We start from the raw sequence: 22,911 nt of genomic DNA, 5'->3' as shown, positions 1-22,911 counted from the left end.
TCTGTATGTTCTGTGTTTTATGTCTTTCATTTTGTGTCATGTTAACTTTCCATTGAAGTTCTATTTCATGATCTTTATATTCCTTGTGCGCTCTGATAAAGATGTTTCCTTCTGCTCCATACTCCCTGAGCATGGGATATTTGTTAAAGTGGACATTACCAACAATATATGCTCATTTCAAATGCATGTCCTTCAAAGGCAGCATCAGGGTCACGTGAATTATTAAAGAACATAATGATAACTGGCCTTTGTGAAAAGCCCTCCTTTGTGTGAAGACTGACTCGGGTCAGTTTTCATTTATACTTCTGCATCATACATCGAAGTGGAATTGCACATGCAGATGGCTAGTAGGCAATGTCCACATGCATGTATTTGTAGGAAGCCAAAAGCAGAAGAAGCAGCAGCAGCTGGTTGTGTACATTGTTGGAGAAGCATCAGTAATGATGTGTCATGGTCTTGTCAGACATCTGTGTTAGATTTAGGTCTGGATGCGTCTGACGGGACCATGGCAGTATTATGTTTTGTGTGGGGACATGTGGATTCACATTGTATGTGTGTGGCTTTCACATGTTCCCAGTGTCTTGTAGCTGTCGTGATCTTGCCAGACCTTAGTATAGGTTCAGGTCTGTGTTCTGAGGGCAAGGTCATGGCAGCATTGTGGTCTGTGTGGGAACACATGTTTTTCACATTATTTATCTGTGTCACGGGTTCCCAGTGTCTCGTCACTTTTACCCTACTCCCTTATGTACTCGTGTCTTACGTAATTAATTATGTTCACCTGTTCCCCATTGATGTGATGTCTTTATAATGCCCTCGCGTTCTCTGTGCTGTGCGCGTTCGTTGTGGAATATCCATGTTGATGTCTGTGTGTATTTTGAGACCTGTTCCTGTTTTCCCGTGTTTTAGTTTGTGTTCCTCACAGTGTTTGATTTATCTTCTGTTTACCCCCACGTGGGTGTTTCTGTTTTATATTTAATAAATCATAGTTATATTTTTGTACATCCTCCGCGTTTGGGTTCGTCCTTTTATTTTCCATTATTCGGTGTTTACACACCGTGACATGATGGAGTTAATAGACAGCCACTTTTGTTGCAGCTTGGCTTGTTAAATATTGCTCCTCAACTTGGTCCATGTTAGTTTTTACAGTCCCAACCAGAAATGCGTATGAGGTAACCAATGCAGATTTTTTTACCTGACGAGGTTCTAGCAGACCAATCACAGTGCTTTCAGTCTGCGTAGAACAGACACACTATAAAGACAACCTCTATATGTACTGTGGAGAGCCCAGGCACCGATGCTATAGCTATCCCACAAGACCACCCCAATTAGCATCAGAGTGGGGGAGTTTCATCAAAATTATCACCCAGTCTAATCAGTGTCTAGAAATCCCTGTGAAACTCAGTTAAACTCTAGACCAAACCTTTAAGGAAATTAACATTTACATTACATTTAGGCATTTAGCAGACACTTTTATCCAAAGCGACTTACAAAGATTAGGAAACAACAATAAAGACAAAAGCGATGTGTCTTAGGGAGGCAATAGTACAAAAGGTGCTAAAACTTTTCAATTCTCCAAAACAATACCCGTTGAGAGAAAAAGAAAGATTTATGCTGCATCCGAAACCACCTACTTCCATACTATATAGTAGGTGAAAAGTATTAGGCAAGGCGAGTAGTATGTCCGAATACATAGTATTCCAAAAACAGTATGCGAAAAGTACCCGGATGACCTACTACTTCCGGATAGATTTTGCAGCGTGCATACGATGGACACTTCACTATTCTAATGTTACCCCGGGAGCGGAGTTATACAACGAAGAAGAAGAGGTGAAAGCGGCGATGCAGCGGTTTTCGCGCTAGTATGACATGATGCGATGACGACGTATGTCACGAGATGTTTCAACATGGCGGATGTAGTAAGTCCGAATCACATTCATACTACCAGGATTCGTACTATACAGTACCTACTGTTTTAACGGTCAATAAGTAGGTACTTCATCTCATTCAGTACATACTGTACAGTATGCGGTTTAGGACACAGCCTTAGTGTTTTTAAATGAAAAAAGAAAAGAGATAGAAATGGGGTCAATATTTATGTAAAATATTTTTTTGGAAGAGATGGGTTTTTAATAATTTTTTTAATGTTACAAGAGATGTGGCTGACCGGATTGCAATAAGAAGGTCATTCCATCAGCATGGAGAAGTAAAGGAAAATGAGCGGGAACATGATTGTAATGATTTTGTCTTGTGTATTGTTGCTAGGTCTTTTATTTTGATATCATGTTCTGTTTCCAGTCTTTTATTTTGAAATCTTTTGAAATCTTGCCATGTCTTACTTCACATTTCACTTCCTGTTTGTTTGTATAAAGCCTTTTCAGTCACCTCATCACTTTGCAAAGTATTGCCAGTGTAACAACGACCTTACCAAGCATTTCATAGTTATTGCTTCCTGTAATCTTGTAATTGTCTTGTTTCATGGTTCTTGTTTATGTTCATGGTTTTGACCCCTTGCTCGCAAACGAGCACTACTGATGCATTGTCTGGGGACTGAAGGACAAAGATTGTTCTATTCCTTGCCTAATCAAGGTGATAGGATGGAAGATGCAATTGTGGCTTTGAAAGCGCATTTTACCCCTTGACGGAACATAGTGGCTGAGCAACATGCATTCAGAAAATGTGTTCAGGCCCCAGGAGAAACTATAATCCAGTACGTAGCTGCTCTACAGGACTTAGCGGCTACTTGTGACTTTGCAACTACTCTGGAAGACATGTTGCGTGATCAGCTGGTGGAGAATGTGTCCAGTCATCGGATTCGTGAAAGATTGCTTTTGTAATCTGAATTGACTCTGGAAAAAGCCATTACTATAGCCATCCAAACAGAAGCTGCTGGTGAACAAGCTAAATTATTATCGAATACTCGTTCAGTTCCTGTGTAAGCGATACATGCAGCAAAGCCTTCCCCTGCAGCTGGATGTTTCCGACTTATTACCATATTATCAAACAAATCGCAAATGATCGTAATTTACTCTGCTACATCGGCACAGTGCAATAACTGTTGTGTGTGCATTCCAACTCGTGTTCCGAAAGGGCATCCAAGATTTACTAACTCACGTCAAATTGAGCGCAAACTGGGTGCGTGTATTTACCTGTTATCTGATGGAAAGAACTGGCATGCTTTCCACCTGGCTCGTTCTGTTGCACCTGTTTCGGAGACTACTGATATGGATGCTGTGGACTTGTCATTTCAGTTTCATCCGCCTCCTCCGGAGCCTCAAGCTCCTCAAGCTCTTAAAAGGGTTCCAACCCGCGTCAGACGACCTCCTCGTTGGTTGGAGGACTGTGTTACTTAACGTTTTAATGTGAACGCCCTTTAAAGGCACTGTCATATTTATATCTTCATCACGGCACCGGATAATGAAATACATCCATAACAACGTGTTTGTCATTTAACGTAAGTAAATTAAAACAATGGACCATGTATGTGAGTTCATCATGTGTGCTCTGCATTGGGCTATGTGTGAATAATCCGAAAATAAAAACTGCATGTAAACCGGAGTGAAGAGGTTAGCTCCAGTCAAGTAAACATCTTACTGCGATTAAGTCCTTACTCGCATTATTGGAAATAATCACATTATTGGTGTGCATGTAAACGAGCTGATTGTCTTGTTTCATGGTTCTTGTTTATGTTCATGGTTTTGACCCCTTGCCTGTTATTTGGATTGTTTGTGGATTACCCTTTGGGTGTGTTTGCCTGCTCTTTTGGGATTTATAAATAAACTTCTCTGCATTTGGATTTTATCTCTCTCCCTCGCTTTGTGTAAGCAGCCCCCTTTGTTACAATGATGTAATGCCTCTTTGTGAAGAAAACACAAGGTGCCGCTCATTTGCTGAAAGTAAGGTTCTGGATGGGGTCTAGGAATGCATGAAGGTGTGAGAATATACTGGTGCAGTCAGGGCTGGACTGGGACAAAAATTCGGCCCTGGCATTTTGGCCCAAACCGGCCCACACTATTCAATTCAATTCAATTCAATTCAATTTTATTTATATAGCGCTTTTCACAAGTGTTAATTGTTGCAAAGCAGCTTTACATGAGAAGATGTAGAGGAGAACACAGAAAATCAATAGATAATATAAGAAGTAGAGAAAGCGGTTAAACCGTACAAGCGAGCATATTAATAAAGTAACGTATACTGTAAAGTGCTAAATTAAGCCAAAGTTGGCTGACTCTCCCTGGGATTAAAAACCCTCTAGGACAAAAAAACCCAATGGGAAAAAGTCCTAGAAGGACAAAAACCCTGGGGAGGACTTAATATATATTTATATATATATATATATATATATATATATATATATAGAAACGGTAGGGATAGGAGGCGGGTAAGCGAATTAAACTGGTTTAGCCGGTGGTCGTTGGTCGGGCATCGGCTGGTCATCACGTTGAAGGACAGCCAGTGGATCAGTGATGCAATGATCTTCACAGCAACCGGAACTGGGTCTGTTTGTCTCATGGTCCTCGTGGTTGAGGACGAGACAGGGAGAGAAAAACAGAATTCTATTAGCGTAGGGGCCGTTCGCATGCAATGCAAGTGTCAAACATTATAGTGGTTCAAGTCGGCTCGGTTCCAGACAGGCTAACTATTGCGGCATAAGTATATTACCCATATGAGGTATGTGAGTGCTTTGTTCTGGACAAACTAACTACTGCGGGAAATGTACATTTACTGGACATTTTATGTGAATGCTTTGTTAAAGAAGAATGTCTTAAGTTTAGATTTAAATTGATCGACTGTGTCTGATACTCGAACATTGTTTGGTAAATCATTCCAGAGCTTAGGGGCTAAGTAGGAAAAGGATCTACCACCTTTAGACACTTTTGATATTCTAGGGATAATTAAGTGACCAGAATTTTGTGAGCGCAGTTTACGTGATGGATTGTATTCTGATAGTAGTTCTTTAATATACGAAGGCGCTAGGTCATTTAAGGCTTTGTAGGTGATTAGTAATATTTTAAATTGTATACGATATTTAACTGGTAGCCAGTGTAAAGATGCCAGAATTGGACTGATGTGGTCATACTTTTTAGATCGAGTAAGCACTCTTGCGGCGGCGTTTTGAACCAGCTGTAGCTTGTTTACCTGATTTGCATGGCATCCCCCGAGTAACGAGTTACAGTAGTCTATTCTAGAGGTCATAAAAGCATGTATAAGCTTTTCTGCGTCTGATGCAGACAGCATATGGCGTATTTTTGAGATATTTCTAAGATGGAAGAATGCTGTGCGGCAGATGTTGGCGATATGACTATCAAAAGATAGATTGCTGTCGAACATTACGCCTAAATTCTTAACCGTGGAAGATGGCACCACCGTGCAGCCATCTATGGGCAACTTGTAATCTGACATATTATGTTTGTAGCGATTCGGTTCAATAATAAGTATCTCTGTTTTATTGGAGTTTAGCATAAGAAAGTTTTGTGCCATCCAGTCCCTAATATCACTAATGCAGTCTGTTAGCTTGAAACTGGTGGGTTTCGCTAGGATGCGACGAGATGTAAAGCTGGGTATCATCCGCATAGCAGTGAAAACTTATGTTATGTTTCCTGATAATGTCTCCTAGAGGTAACATATATAACGAGAATAGGATAGGGCCTAAAACTGATCCCTGAGGTATGCCGTATTTAACGGGGGAGTGATATGACTCTTCCTCATTTACATAAACAAAGTGATATCGATTGGTTAGATACGATCTGAACCAGGCTAACGCCTGACCACTGATGCCAACATAGTTTTCTAGTCTATTGAGTAAGATTGTGTGATCTATTGTGTCAAAGGCTGCACTAAGGTCTAGTAATATAAGGATTGAGATTTCACCACGATCGGATGTTAATAGGAGGTCATTTGTAACTCTAAGCAGCGCTGTCTCTGTGCTATGGTGGGGCCTGAATCCTGATTGGAACTTTTCATATGTATTATTATTTTCTACGAATGTGCGTAGCTGGCTTGCCACTACTTTTTCTAATATTTTAGAAAGAAAAGGTAGATTTGAGATTGGTCTAAAGTTATTAAGATCTCCCTGGTCAAGGTTTTGCTTTTTAATGAGCGGTCTAATAACTGCTAGTTTGAAAGCTGTTGGAACGTATCCTAATTCTAGAGATGAGTTAAAGATATTAAGTACAGTGTCTGCCACTACATGAAATACCTCTTTTAGTAAATTTTGTGGGAACGGGGTCTAGTATACAGGACGATGATTTGGATGACGTTACTAGTTTAGAGAGCTCTTCTATTGTAGTAGGATTAAATGACTCAAGATGTTCGTTTGGTAATCTAGTGGAAAATGTACTATTGGGTAGAGTGATGGCTGCTTGCATAGTTTCTATGTTTTCCCTAATAAACATAATTTTGTTAGTAAAGAAGTTCATGAAGTCGTCACTATTGTGTTGGAGTTTACTATTGGTTTCTGTTTGTTCTTTGTTTCTAGTCAGTTTCGCAACTGTGCTAAATAGAAAACGAGGGTTGTTATGATTTTCTTTAATAAGCGTACTGAGATAGGTAGATCTGGCAGTTTTAATAGCCTGTCTGTAGTGTTGAACACTCTCTTTCCATGCTGAACGCCATACCTCTAACTTTGTGCTTCGGTAGTTTCTTTCCATTTTTCTAGCTACTTTTTTAAGGGCTGCAGTATGATGGTCATACCATGGAGCTGGCGGTTTTTCTTTGATTCTCTTTTTTCGAATGGGAGCAACGGCATCCAACGTGCTAGAGCAGACGTTGTTCAGGTTTTCTATTATAATATCTAGATCTTCACGATTATCTGCTACATGTTTCATTTGAGACAGGTCTGGAAGAGTGCTAATAAAGCTATCTTTAGTGGTGGAAATTATTGTTCTGGCTAATCTGTAGCATGTTGTAGACTGAGCGGTCCTATCTAGAAGTATTGTGCATGACACAAGGCAATGGTCTGAAACGGCATCGCTCTGGGGTGATATTTCGATGTCATTAATATTGAGTCCGAGTGACAGAATTAAGTCTAGTGTGTGATTACGAGTATGCGTGGGCCCTGACACATTTTGTTTAATGCCGAGAGAATTTAGAACATCCATAAACGCACGTCCTAATGCATCTTTTGGATTATCCACATGGATATTAAAATCACCAACGATAAGAGCTTTATCTACAGTGACTGTAAGCTCAGATAGGAAGTCTGCTATTTCTTTAAGAAAATCTGTGTGGTGGCCTGGAGGCCTATATATGGTAGCTAAAATGAACGAAAGTCGTTTGTTGTTGCGATCAGTTATTTCCATATTTAACAGTATTATTTCAAACGAATTAAATTTTAGGTTGGATTTATGGTTTACTTTGAATATTTTATTGTATATTGTAGCTACACCACCCCCTCTCCCTATTAGACGAGGAACATGTTTATAATAATAGTCTTGTGGGGTGGATTCGTTTAAACTGGTGTAATCGTCTGCTTTAAGCCAGGTTTCTGTTAAACAGAGTGCATCTAAGTTTTGGTCAGTAATTATTTCATTGATAATTGGTTCTTTGTTGGTAAGTGATCTAATGTTAAGAAGGCCGAATTTTAACATTTGAGTTTCATCTGTTAATGTATTATGTTCTAGTTTTATGTTAATAAGATTTGTGCGAGACGGGGTAAACGGTGCTCTGTATTTATTTGTTCGAGGAACAGACACAGTCGAGATGTGTTGGTACTCTGTTAAAAAAGGCTCTATGTGCTGGGATATATGTGATCTTGACATGTCAAGGCAGCTAACAGACTGATGGGTAAGCCGATCTGTCTGTTTCCTGACCTGGGCCCTGGATAGTCAGACAATATCAAAAGAAAGACTATTGGTCAGATTTCTAGAGAGTATAGCACTTCCTTCCGGAGACGGATGGAGGCCATCTCTCTTTAGCAGGTCAGGTCTTCCCCGGAAATGCTTCCAATTGTCTATAAACCCTACGTTATGCTGAGGGCACCACTTTGACATCCAGCCATGAAGAGACACTAATCTACTGTAAGTTTCATCCCCCCGGTAGGCGGGGAGGGGACCAGAGCAAATTACATTGTCTGACATTGTTTTTGCAATTTCACACACCTCTTTAATAGTATCTTTGGTGATCTCCGACTGGCGGAGTCTGGTGTCATTCGTGCCGGCGTGAATAACAATCTTAGAAAACTTACGGTTAGCATTAGCCAGCACTTTAAGTTTGGATCTAATGTCAGACGCTCTGGCTCCCGGTATACAATCGACTATGGTGGCTGGTGCCTCAATGCCAACGTTCCTGAGTATAGAATCTCCAATAACCAGGGCACCTTTAACAGATGTCTCAGCCGGTGTATTGCTGAGTGGAGAAAATCTGTTTGATATTAAAACAGGAACGTGATTTGGATGCCGAATGCGACTAGGCCGCCTGACAGTCACCCAGTTAGTCAGCCGCCTTGACTCTGAAGTCGGAACCGAGCCATGTGTATTACGTTTAACACTAGGCGCACCCGAAACAGTGTTTGTAACATTAACATTAGCGGTCTTACTGTCCTCAACTAGCGTTCGGATGCGCGCTTCTAGTTCTGCAACCTTCTCCGTCAGCCTTACACTACATATATTTACAAATACCACCCATCTTTGCACGCCTTTAAGCAATAGGAACTCCAATTCCATAAAAGCACTAAGCCCAATTAATAACAGGTAGAAAAGAGTGAGAGTTGACACAACAAACACTTCTAGAACGTGTTATTTATTAATGCAGTAAAACTGTATAATCCACATGAATCCTTAAACAAGCTTCATCCTTAAAACATTTGTAAACATTTTTGTTAGGTCCTATTCACTACACACTGCAGCCTATAATAAATAATGAACACAACAAAAATATTCCTATCTGATTAACTGTCATATTATATGTTGATTACAGTTTTTCTGAATTGCTAAAACACTAAACCCCAATCTCTGAACCAAATTCATAGCGGCCTAAACAAATTTGTCATGCACTCTTTTGGCTAAACTCTAAACAAACTTCTGAGTAAAACACACATTTTACACTGCAATGAACTTGTTTTATAAATGCTAAACACATTCAGGCTGCTAAAGATGAACACAACTACAACTCAGTTGTCATCAAGCACAACAACACAACAACTCAAAATTGTACACGCTTTTTTCTAATGGTATTCTTTACCAATTGTGTGGATTGTAAACAATCTGAGAGGCAGATGAAGAGTACCCTGTGATGAAGAACATGATGAAGTGCTGCTTACAGTAATATTGAAAACTGATTATTACTTGCAGTACTTACAGGAAAGTATTCACTACTACATTCACTGAACTAAACTTGTGTGATTACAGTAATAGAGCTTTTTAACATTATCTGTCAATTGTGTTGTTATATACAATACATAATATATTTTGTCTGTAAGCAGATGTCCTGGATTGTTTGATTTTGCTTGAAGAGAAATGATATGTTTTGAAACAGACAATCAACGAAAAATCTACGAATCAGATACACTCTCGTAGTCACAGAGCAAAGAGTGCAATTATTTTATTGCAGCTTTATCACCATAATTGTGTGTTTTTGACTTGGTTTTATCAAGGGGTATCTATCTAAACTTGTGTTTTGAAAGCAGTTCTGCTCACCGCAACTCACTTCTCCCTCGTCTCTCTCTCCCTCTCCTCACTGACATTTTGCGTGCTGGTGCTGCCAGTGCCACCGCGCCACCATCATCACCAGCGACGCGAGTTGAAGAAAACAGTTGTGTTATTTTGCAGTGTCTGCCTGAAGAGTCTGTTTCTTTTTGTCGCGCAGTTTTTCTGCACCTCCCTTGAGTTTTTTCTCCATCTCTCTCTCTCTATTTTGACACGTGAACTGACCGACGTTGCACGCTCGCTTGCACAGAGACCAAAGCGGTGATTGGGCCAGCTTTATGTCATTAAAAAAAATAACCAATTGGCTGCTGCTTAAATGTGAGTGGGCCGGTCTATTTAGGGGAAAAAAGAACGATGACTGGGCTGGTCCGTCATTGGGCCAGCTTAATGTCGTTTAAAAAAAATAACCAATGGGCTGCTGCTTAAATGTCAGTGGGCCGGTCTGTCTAGAAAAAAAAGATGCTAACTGGGCTGCTCAGACAAAGATAGTATGAGATGGATCGGCCCAAAAAGTACGTCGGCCCACCGGGAAACTGCCCGGTCTGCCAGATGGCCAGTCCGCCCCTGGGTGCAGTACCAGTGAAAGTTCTGTAGATGAGTTGTAGTGACTTGTAACTGATACAGTACATGCTTCAATCAGTGGCCAGTGGAGAGAGATAAAGTACTTTAAAATGGACGAGAGGATTTGGTCACCGCCGGCAAAACTAAAATAAAAAATATGGGAGAATTTTTGCTTTTTAGCTAAACCGGAGAGTCAGACGTTGGACATGAGTCATGCTATATGCAAGTACTGCAAAACAAAAGTTAAGTACTGCGGCAACACTACAAATCTCCATCTGCATATGACAAGACACCACTCAGACCAGTCTGCTATTCCAACAGGTAGCAGCAGCACACACGTGTCATCTCAAAGGCAAACAACATCCACGTCTTCTCGCTCTTAAAAAATAACAAATGCATTAGTTCGTTTCATATGTCAGGATTTACGGCCATACAGTGTTGTCGAAAATACAGCTTCGGGAAATTACTTCAAGAGTGTGAGCCGCTATACACAATATCCATGTGCCAGTTTTTTAACAGAAACTGCGATCCCCCGGTTGTATGATGAGTTGGTATGAGAGACGTCACACAGTCACTCTCTTCAGCAAACAGAGTTTCAATTTCCATGCGACGTTTGGACATCAAGAGCCACACAATCATGTTACGATAACCAGCCATTACATATCTTCACAATGGGAACTTGTATTGCACGTTTTACAGACTAGAATAATGTTTGAAAATCACACGGGAGCAAACATAGCAGAATTGCCAAATGATGTGATCCACGAATTGGGAAAACAAGACAAAGACCCTGTACTCATCAATGACAATGCAAGTAACATGTCAGCGGCTGACATGAAGTGCTTTGCCCAATGTACTCAGACTTCCTTACCATAAACTAGTAAGTGATGTATGCACGAGATGGAACAGTGCCCATGATATGCTGGAGCGATTCACAAAACAACAGTCTGCAATTTGCACAGCATTACTCTCATCTGAGGTACGGAAAACAGCCAAAGATATCTGGACATTAACAGAGGCAGACATAACCTGTGCCGAAGATGTTATAAATGCCCTGAAGCTGCTGAAAATCGCAACGCATGTTAGTGTGAGGAGAAGACCCCTACAGTCTCTATGATCGCACCCCTGCATGCTCAGTTAAGTCAAGGGACACGAATTGAAGAAACCGACTCTGCTGTGACGCGCGACATAAAGAGCACAGTGTCTGGAGATCTTTGTAAGGGATATGAATGTGAAATGCCTCTTCTTTACATGGCTTCAGCATTAGATCTGCGCTTTAAAGCATTGCCCTTTTTGGAAAAAAAGACAAAACAGGAGGTGTACACCAAAATAACAAAGGAGGCATTAAAGAGTTCACATGCAAGGGTAAGTTATACTATAAAAACAATAATGTTAATAAAAAGAGAGCTCTTGAGGACTTATATGGAGATGGGTTTTCCACTCCCAAAAAACGAAATTCACCACTTTCACTGCGTGACCAGGCAGAGGATGAAGTTAGGAAATACGGAGACACAGAGCCATTACCATTTACAGACAATCCACTTAACTGGTGGAAGGAGCACCAGTCTGTTTTTCCTTTACTTTCAAACTTGGCAAGATGTACCCTCTGCATCCCTGGTACAAGTTGTGGCAGCAGAGAGAGTGTTCTCCACTGCTGGAGATATCATTACAGCAAAAAGGAGTGCTCTTAATCCTGATCATGTTGATCAGTTACTGTTTCTTATAAAAAATTGAAAGTTTCCTAATCTTATAAAATGATTTCAACATAATGTAAAGAAATGAAATAGCTTGGAGCATATTTTAACACTTCAAAAATATTTACAGAAAATTTTAAATATGTGTAAAATGTGTTTATGATAACCAAGTTGATAAGTCAAAGTTTTTACAGTTTATGCTTTCAGGGTATATGTTTTGAGCCTTATGTTACATTACAGCATTTCAGCAAGAATATTTGTCACTATAGTCTAGTCATCATTGTGTCAGAAACTATCAAAGCAAAATGTATTTTATTTTGCAACAGTTACTAATTTGAAAATGAAATAGTTTGAAATGTTCAGTGGAACCTCATGCAAGAATTGAACCAAACAGCATCCACATCCTCCAGAATGTCCTATCGAGTTAACCTACGTACCAGCGGAACTCAGGGGTTCACACTTCTACAATCAGCGGTTACCCAAAAGTTTTATACACTGTACAGCTGCTCTGGAAATGTTTCTGGGGGAATCAGGCAGACACCAGCACCTTCATTCGCAGCTGTAATATCTGTGCCATGGCTCTGTCTGGGCTGCTGCATCCACTTTCTATACCCCATCGCAACTGTTCTCATATCGCAGTGGACTTCATCACAGATCTTCCACCTTCACAAGGCAATACCACCATACTCACTGTCATTGATTGATTTCCAAGGCTTGTCGTCTCATTCCAATAACAAAGCTACACACTGGAAACTGCTAAACAATTTCTCCAAAACGTATTCCGAATCTATGGTCTGCCAGAAGACGTAGTATCCGACCAGGGTCCTCAGTTAACTTCAAGAGTGTGGTCTGAATTCTTTTGCCTTCTTAATCAACATGAGCCTAACCTTCGGGTATTGTCCTAGCAGTGTCATGAGTTTGATCCCGGGGAACACACATAATATAAAAAAGTATAGATTGAGTGCACTCTTGATAAAAACATCTGGCAAATGTGTAATTAATTATTTTATATTTGTTATTTTGTTTTGTACTTCTAGCCCACAGAACAATAGCAACAGTTTTTCATTTCTGATAGAAAACCAGTTCTCAGAACTGACTGATTTTCAAAAGACCCAGTGAGTTGAAGAATTGGAACAATAAGAGTAAAAACCATTTTGCATGCCCCTTTTCTGTAAATAATCTCACATGCCACCACACACAAGCAAAGCATTATTTGCTTCAACAAACTTGATACTGTGAAATGAGACCATCTGTCTCAAAGTAGGATATTGATTGTAAGCTGTAATCTTATATTCAATAAATCAATAAAAGCTGCATTAGACACATGAGAGAGAGAGAGTGCTCCTCAGCTCTGCTGCTCAGAATATTATTGTTGAGTACAAAGTGGGCTGAATGTCAGTATTTCTTCTTACTTCTCTTTTGTTCATTGCTCAATAACAGATGATATTTTGCTTAGACCCGTGGTTTTATGTTCCAGTCTGTTCCAAATCAAATTTCTGATATATTCTGGTGTTTTCCAGCACATACACATCAGCCGCATAAACTGGAAACTTTTAGTTTCTTTTTAATAAATAAAAATATTAATTCGAGTCCAAAGGTGATGATCTCCTCCTATACCAGAGGTGTGCATTCAAGGTCCTGAAGTTTCCCAGTTAACAATTACCGTCTTTCAACGTTGAAATATGGTTGAAAATAAGTCAGTCCACCTTGGACTGGTTTACAATATGATTTCAACTAAGTAGTTTTGGCTGGACTGTTTGACTACGTGTTTTCAACTGACCATGTTTTCAACTCATAATCTTAGACAGCTAGATAATCTGTTATACATGCTGAAACAATTGAGAAAACAAATTACCAAACCATGTTTATTATTATCTTAAATTTTTACATATTCCGTCAAAGTTATAAAAAATATGAAACTGCGATTGAGGTGCAAATTTAATGCACCATTAAAGATAGTTGCCAACCGCCATAAAACCGAAAGAAGAAGAAGCGAAGAGGCGTGTGAATGTGTCGCGAATCTTCCACCCATCATCACAAAGAGAAGCCCAACCAACCACCAGATTTCAGAAAGCTCTGGACTGCTCATAGGACTGACCTATGTTTACCGCACTCTGAAATCTGTGTTGGTATATGTTAATTGCACTCTATGTTGGTTACTGGACCGACCTGTTTATTGCAGACTGTGAAATATGTTGGTAACTTGACTGTTTGCACTATTTAAAATGTGCTGTTTTATTAAAGTTATTATAACCCTTTGAAGCTTTGTTTCATTTTATAAAATGTTATTTGGTATGTTAATGTGGACCTGTTTTCAACGTTGAAAATTTTACGTCTTTTCAATTTTCATTTTCAACCTTCAGTGGAACAAAATTAGACGTTGAAGGTTTACGTTTATTCAACGTCTAATAGATGACTTTTTGCTAGCTTGGTTATCCCCAGCCCTAATCAAACACACCAGTATTTTATTTCCAAGTAATACTGAAAATGTGGTTAGATTTACAGTTGAAAGAAAAAGTATGTGAACCATTTGGGCTTACTTGGATTTCTTCATAAATTGGTCATAAAATGTGTTCTGATCTTCATCTAAGTCACAACAATAGAGAAACACAGTCTGCTTAAACTAATACCGCACAAACATTATACGTTTTCATGTTTTTTTGAACACAACATGTAAACATTCATAGTGCAGGGTGGAAAAAGTATGTGAAACCCTAGGCTACTGACTTCTCCAAGAGCTAATTGGAGCCAGGAGTCAGCCAACCTGGGGTCCAATCAATGTGATGAGATTGGATGTGTTGATTAAAGCTGCCCTGTCCAATAAAAAACACACACCAGTTGAGTTTGCTGTTCTGAAGAAGCATTGTCTGATGTGAACCATGCCTCGCTCAAAAGAGCTCTCAGATGACCTACGATCAAGAATTGTTGACTTACATAAAGCTGGAAAGGGCTACAAAAGTATATCTAAAAGCCTTGATGTCCATGTGTCCACTGTAAGACAGATTGTCTACAAATGGAGAAAGTTCAGCACTGTTGCTACACTCCATAGGCGTGGTCGTCCTGTAAAGATGACTGCAAGAGCACAGCGCATAATGCTCAATGAGGTGAAGAAGAATCCTAGAGTGTCAGCTAAAGACTTACAGAAATCTCTGGCACATGCTGACATTTTTGTTGACAAATCTACAACAAGGAAAACATTAAACAAGAATGGACTTCATGGGAGGACACCACGGAGGAAGCCACTGCTGTCCAAAAAAAACATTGCAGCACGTTTGAAGTTTGCAAAAGAGCACCTGGATGTTCCACAGCACTACTGACAAAACATTCTGTGGACAGATGAAACCAAAATTGAGTTGTTTGGAAAGAACACACAACTCTATGCGTGGAGAACAAAAGGCACAGCACACCAACAATAATACCTTATCCCAACTGTGAAATATGGTGGAGGGGCCATCATGGTTTGGAGCTGATTTGCTGCCTCAGGCCTTGGACGGATTACTGTCATCGATGAAAAAATGAATTCCAAAGTTTATCAAGACATTTTGCAGGAAAACTTAAGACCATCTGTCCGCCAACTGAAGCTTAACAGAGGATGGACGATACAACAGGACAACGACCCAAAGCATAGAAGTAAATCAACAACAGAATGGCTTCAACAGAAGAAAATACGCCTTCTGGAGTGGCCCAGTCAGAGTCCTGACCTCAACCCGATTGAGATGCTGTGACATGACCTCAAGAGAGTGATTGACACCAGACATCCCAAGAATATTGCTGAACTGAAACACTTTTGTAAAGAGGAATGGTCCAAAATTTCTCCTGACCGTTGTGCAGGTCTGATCTTCAACTATAGGAAACGTTTGGTTGAGGTTATTGCTGCCAAAGGAGGGTCAACCAGTTATTAAACCCAAAGGTTCGCATACTTTTTCCACCCTGCACTATGAATGTTTACATGTTGTGTTCAATAAAAACATGAAAACGTATAATGCTTATGCGGTATTAGTTTAAGCAGACTGTGTTTCTCTATTGTTGTGACTTAGATGAAAATCAGAACACATTTTATGACAAATTTATGAAGAAATCCAAGTAAGCCCAAAGGGTTCACATACTTTTTCTTTCAACTGTATTAGGTGTTTGTTTAGGGTTGGATCTAAGCTCTGCAGGACAGTGGCTGTCCAAAACCTAAAATGTCCACTATGTCATACAACGTTTGTCTTATTTGGATGAAATTTTGTATTTAGCATATACCAATGCTCCCAGCAAAATCTAATAGCTTTTTGATGTATGTTCTAAGGCTTTGGTGTATTGACATAAAACGTGGTACAGTCATCACAGCAATGATCTGCGATGTGCAGGATCCACAGCTACAGGAAGCGTCTGGTTGAGGTTATTGCTGCCAAGGGGGAGGTCAAGCATTTATTAATCTAAGGGTTCACTTACTTTTTCCACTGCCATTTTGAATGTTGAATGAGTGTGTTCAATAAAGACATAAAAGATCTGAATTATTTATGTTACTTTTTTCAGACACATTATGTTTGTCAATACCCATTGACGTAAATGAAGATTAGATCACATTTTATGACAAACTTATTCAGAAAACCATGAAATTCCAAAATGTTCACATACTTTTCTTGCCACGGAATTATTTTAATTAAGTTTCAATAATCTTAAACATTGTTATGTTAAACACAATACATGAAATCATGATGTTGAATAAGATATTTACAACCTTACACAAAAAGTACAATGCTCTTTATTGTGTAATGCTACCCTCTATTGATGAGGAACAGAACTATTTAAAGTAACTGGAATACAAATTCCACTGCACTGTTACAACTTGAGGACAACAATCATGAGAAAATATTCTGCAGGCCAAACATAAGAACCTTATATGAACTGGTACTCCTGAATGACAACCACAGGTACAGGTACACTTACACCAGAACACCTGGAAAATCCAGCTTTGGGTGACTGTAATTTTGATGACCAATCCATTACCTCACAACATAACAGATGACAGTAATGTATTTCAGCTGTTCTCTATTCTCCAGCTGAAAATGAGTGTTTTGTTAATATAATTATGTATGGGTCACTATGTTTAAGTATAAGTATAATGTAAGCAGCTGAATAGTATGACAAAAAATTATCTGATGTCTCATACTTAACCAAGTGAGCAGTCCGAGAAAGTGATGTTGCATATTGGATATCTCAATATGCATATGCATATGCATATCTCAGAGATCATAACTAAAAGTTTGCCCTTGTACAAGAGCTGAAAGCCAACATCTTATCCTCAGCACTTAACCTCCGTGTACTCCATGGGAATTTAACCTGTAATCATTGTTCAGTAAACAGTTTAGATAAAACCATCTCTCTATGTCAAGCTGATATTCTCATCACTCCACATGTTTCTCGCTGGCTGCTTGCCTTTGATTTAGACCATATTTACGATTTGATCAATGAAGTAGATGTCCTGTTCACAACATCAGATGAGCTAAAAACAGTAATTCAACTGAGAGAGTGTTTCTGTTGAAAAAAAGCCAGGTTTCCCAAATGTGCTACTCAAACACTCATAAACACAAAAACACAATAACATGTATAAAACCGATATAAAACACTTTCTTGGTTTATTGGGACAGTCAGTGTGTAAAATCCCTTTGTCTTCACATTTAAGAAAGAACATCATAATCACAAAGGCTTCCAGCAAAACACATCCTGAACAATCCAATACATTCTTTATAATGTCACAACTCTATAATACAGGAAGAGACGGAAAGTCAACACCACATCCGAATGTTTTAGCCATTTTAAATGAGCTTTAAAAATAGCAAATACTTTATTTCCTTGTGCGTATTTGTAGTTATTAAAATATACTAATGTTAAACTTATGCTCTCTACAAATACATTTTACTGAGCTCAACTACTCACCTTCATGATGAGCTGTAAATATCTTCTACAGATCAGATGATGTGACTGTCAGAGACTGATGCTACTGTGAGCCATCCTGTATTGATGTTGGAGTGAAAATCATTTTTACTGCTTCCCTCTCTGAGCATTTACTCCACCCATCACTGTATCTGACTATACTGTGTGTGATCACAACCTCTTTACACAGTCCATCCAATAAGAAACAAGCTGGACTTTAACCCCCTTCTTTAACATCACATCCTGACAAGAATGACATGAAACATACTCATAATCACAACAGAGCATCAAATCTTATATAATCTGCACAAACACTGATTAATAACAATCAAATGAGCAGATAAGTAAAAAATGTATGTCATTTTATCTAGATTAAAATTTTTGTAACATGTATTGTGTGCAAAATATGATTTCTCAAATTCCTTTGAAGGAACAGCTTTTTTAATACCTTTTGCATTGTTTGTTTGCTTGTGTCACAAGGTGACGATCTTTTTAAGGGCGGAACCAAAGTTAAGGAAGTTTGGTTCCACCCGGAACGTTTCCCACCGGGCCGCATTCGAGGACGGACCTGCTCACTTCCTGGTTTCCAGGGCAACGCAACCAGGGCTTACGAGCCACAGGTGTTAAACATTTAAGAAGCGGATGGTGATTGGAGGCCATGGAAGGATGAGCCACATAAAAGGCTCTGCAGAAACATGAACGACAAGCACGTCAGACACGAGAAGCGATCGACACGGGGAAAGCTCCTTTGCCAAAGGCAGAGTTAAAGACACGCACCTTTTGAAGAGTCGTAGGCTCTGTTGATCCGGGCTGCGCTAGGAAGCGCGCGGAAAGAAGATGGAGCCACAGGAGGCGAAAGAGGGGCAGCTGTGGATCTTTAAAGGAGCACCCCGAAAAGTGCTTTTTGTGACTGTTGGGCGTTGTGACTGTTGGCATTGTGCAGGTTCACTCGAAGCGCTGCTGGTGGCGGTCGGACTCTCTCTCTCTAGTTGAAACAGACTTTTGAAGTAAGTGTAAACCTTAAAGGTTGAAAGACGAACGTAAACAACGAAATTGAAGACATGTTAAGAGGAGAAGCAACGGAGTTGTGTGAGTACTAACTGTGGAGAAGTTGTAGAAGTGGTTTGAAGAGACGTACTGTTGCAGTACTGATGTTGCTGGTCAAAGGGAACGGAGAAGAAGGAGGGAAAGAAACACTTTAAATTGACGAGTGAGTAACCATATTGCTGTACAGCCATTGTGTATTTACTAACCTATCTTCTAGCAAATACCTCCGGGAAAACCAAGGAGAGCGGCCCTACCCCTAGGGAAGCGTGGTGGGTGAGCCGAGGAGATTCTTTGGTCGAAGCCAGCCACAGTGACGAGACCACCACTAAGGCCGCGAGATTCATCGCCAATCGGACTCGGGTGAAGTGGGCGAAGACGGGCGTCCTTTATGTGTACACGATTATGGTGGGTGAGTCTTTGTGCTGTGGAAACTTTCACTATAGCGTGGTGCTGTGTATTCTGCTGTGTATTGCTGTGTGTGTCTTGTCAGACAAACCTCACCTTCATACACTTTGTCTGGGAGAACGAAGAGACTGTCGGCCCTGGTGAAACCCTATTATACTGTACGTGTGAGTGTGCTTCTAGCTACGAGTAACGGAGTGGTGCCCGGAAACGAGTCCTGTCGAGACATTTGGGGGGCCGTGAAGAGCGGCAGTGAAGAGCTGGGAAACTAGTGGATGTGTGAGTACGACTAAGGATTGTGGTTGTGGATGTCTTGACCTACGAAATACTTACTGTTGCAGAGAACGCGGTGTAGGAAAATCCCACCCGTCCCGAGGTCCCTACAAAAGGGCGCCCCTGTCCGGTGGAAGATCGCCTAACAGTGACGTGAGAGGGCAGCGCTCGGCCTTGGTGTGACGGTGCGACGTGTACACCCCTCTGTGACCAACGCGCTCGTCGAGAGGGTCCGCCCCCGACGTTACATGGAAAACTGCATGTCCCCCCTGACCCATTGAGAGAAAGAGAGAAAGTGAACGCCAGAGAAAATGAACAGAGCAAACCTCACACTTACCGTAGGCTGTATGCAGCGAAGAGGTGAGAAAGCTAAGTTGAACTAACTGTGTCTTGTGTCCCAGCCGCTGTCTGTGGAGAGAGAAAAAGAGGAAGTGAACGCCAGAGAAAACGAACAGAGCAAGCCTCACACTTACCGTAGGCTGTGTGCAGCGAAGAGGTGAGAAAGTCAAGTTGAACTAACTGTGTCTTGTGTCCCAGCTGCTGCCTGTGAAGAAAGAGAGAGGATGAGCGATACGAGAACGAACTGTGTGGGAGCCCAGCCTGTGAAAAACGAGAGCCTGAAGAGGCCGTTATTTTAAGTTCTCCCCTCCCCTATTTATTATTTTAAGTAAATTAAATAAAGTACATTTTAATATTATGCTTACCTTGTGTGTCTGGTCATTGGGGTGGTTTTGGGAATCTCCTCAAGGTGGAGAAAGGGGCGTGACCTCATTAACATCTGGGTCCACCCCTACCTGTGACACTTGTTTGTTTATTCTTAACGCTATTACAACATCTATGGCTATATTCATGGCGAGAACTGGTTAATCCATTCACAAATTAATTCATAAACAAGTTGATCCATACACATTGGGGGACGGACAATTTGGCATCTCCAATTCACCTAACTTGCCTGTTTTTGGCCTGTGGGAGGAAACGGGAGAACCCAGAGTTAAAATTGCAGAAAAAAACTTGCTGTGAGGCAACCTACTGATACCTACTGAGCCACTGTGGTACCCCCATTAATAGCTTTAAAGTGCCCATATTATGAAAAACTCTCTTTTTCTGGGTTTTGGGGTGTTATTTTGTGTCTCTGATGCTCCCACACGCATACAAACTTGGAAAAAAATCCATCCATGCTGTTTTGAGTGAGATACAGGTTTCTGAATGTCCTCTGCCTTGAGTCTCAGATTGCGCGACTTCAAACTCAGCTCCGTTGTTACATAACTAACGGTTTCGTCACATTCAGTCACTTCGCTGATACCCTGCTGTTATCATGTCTCACAGAAATAACAGCGCTATTTGGATGGATTATACTCCCGCCTACTTTTAAAAACAAAGTTTTAACTCGTGGTTGTTGGAACCCGGAGTAATCTTATATACAGTGTGTTACGACGCAAATAGTCATCAGATTGTAGGCGATAAGACCTTCAATTCGAAATCTGATGTAAACAACAGACTATGTATCTATATTTCACGGATTATACGCATTTGTGGACAAAAATGGTCATTGGATGTATTTTATTGGACTTTCATGGATCATTCACACATCTGAAACAGACTGGATTCGATTCGCGATCGTTGTATCAACACAAAAGGTAAGAAGTCACATTATATTTTGCATGTTGTCATCTTCTGTCACAAAATACTACATTTATGATGCTAGAGCATCTGTATCTCAAAACAGAGATCATACATTGATGCAAATGCCGTAAATTATACCTTTTAAATGTATATGTTATTGTTTTTAGACAGTAACGTATAGATATTTTTTACAGGCTATATAGTTTGCAGCGTGGTTTCGAAAGTTAAAAAATATTTAACGGCTTTATTTTACAATTCTACATGAACTAAGTAATAGTGGTTTGCCAAACTAAAAGTGTTTTGCCAAACTAACCGAGACCGGGCCTTACCGCCCCGGCTTTTCTGACGAGGCTAACCCCCGAGCCTCTTATAACTTTACGGTCCGGACCTCCCGCTAGCTTAAAATAATGCGTTTGAAAATGTTTTATAACGGGAATATGTTAGTATTGTCCAGGGAAAACGAGTGTATTGTTGAAACTGCTACATTACAATTGACTCTGGAATCATTGTGTGTCATGAGTTTCTTCTCCTGTAGTGTACTTATTAGTGATAATTTTCAGGATGATTTGTCTGTTGGCAACATAAACAATTAATAATAATAATATATAAAATAATAACACAGTATGGTCTGTACTGCTCACGATATCACTATGCATGCGCACACAACGTTATTAGTGGGGCGTGATCAAAGGAGCAGCAGCTCATAAATATGTAATGACTAGCTCAAAACGGCACAATCTGAACTGCCCTGCAGTGTTGCCAACTTGGCGACTTTGTCGCTAGATTTAGCGACTTTTCAGACCCCCTTGGCGACTTATTTTTTAAAAAGCGACTAGCGACAAATCTAGTGACTTTTTCTGGCATTGTTGGAGACTTTTGGAGACTTTGATTGACCTGAAAGCGCGTGTCGTATCTCTTCTCAACGAGCAGCTGCCGCAGCTTCCGAATGCTCCACCCCCATCCCAAAGCACACAGGCGGGGTAGTCCTCGCGCAGCAGACCAGTTCTTTCCAAGCTGCATACAGTCAGGGCAGGAGATGTGGTTAATCTCTCTGCGTTCAGATGGCATAATCGTGCATGCGGGAAGCCGGAGCTGGCCGATCCCGCAATGACTTACATTTATGGCAGGGTGTAAATGTAAAATGATCTTTGAATAAAAAAAAATCACCGCACCAAAAAAATAAATGTATTTGAGTGAGCTGAGCAGCAGCACATTCAGAACAGACAAACTGTTATGGAGCTGATCAACGCGTTATTGAGCTATGTACCAAAGTTTTTCATCATTTATCAGCGTATCCTCATATGTTTTAAAACTGGACTGTTTGGACATTTAAATATAAACATACAAATGTTTTGTTTTATAAGAACAGAAGCAGATAAACGAACGAGAAAACATTTTTAGGCATTTATGTGTATTTAAATTAAATTTGTGAAAGTTCATAGAGAAAGAGAAACGTGAAACAGCCAATGTAGTAAGAATGCAAATACGACGTGATGATGTCACTGGTATGCTAATGAGGCAATGACGTAATCTAGCGACATTTAGCGGCTTTCCATTGAAAATAGTTGGCAACACTGCTGTCCTGAAACAGAGGCTCCTAGAGATGGGTAACAATCTTTTCCTACAAGCTATTTCGAGCAAACAACTTTTGAAACATGCTTTATGGAACTCATACACCTATTTAACTTGTGGAAAAGCAGTCATAAGATGGGCACTTTAAAAATTAATAAAAAACTGAATCAACTGAT

The 22,911-nt window shown here is 40.2% G+C and overlaps 1 protein-coding gene across 1 annotated transcript in view; it reads right to left on the bottom strand.

Annotated features, from left to right (window-relative positions):
• LOC129416391 (inactive phospholipase D5) overlaps nucleotides 1–17,962 on the bottom strand; it is a 65,702-nt gene extending 47,740 nt beyond the window's left edge. Inside the window, exon 1 of the mRNA XM_055170697.2 lies at nucleotides 17,822–17,962. Within this exon, the coding sequence (XP_055026672.2) occupies nucleotides 17,822–17,827 (6 nt within the window). The 5' untranslated portion in view covers nucleotides 17,828–17,962. The remainder of the gene's footprint in view (nucleotides 1–17,821) is intronic.
• Nucleotides 17,963–22,911: the final 4,949 nt, after the last annotated feature.

Source organism: Misgurnus anguillicaudatus, chromosome 11 (genome assembly GCF_027580225.2).
Source record: "Misgurnus anguillicaudatus chromosome 11, ASM2758022v2, whole genome shotgun sequence".
In the NCBI taxonomy this organism is placed as follows: domain Eukaryota; kingdom Metazoa; phylum Chordata; class Actinopteri; order Cypriniformes; family Cobitidae; genus Misgurnus; species Misgurnus anguillicaudatus.
This window is presented reverse-complemented; position numbering and strand designations above follow the sequence as displayed.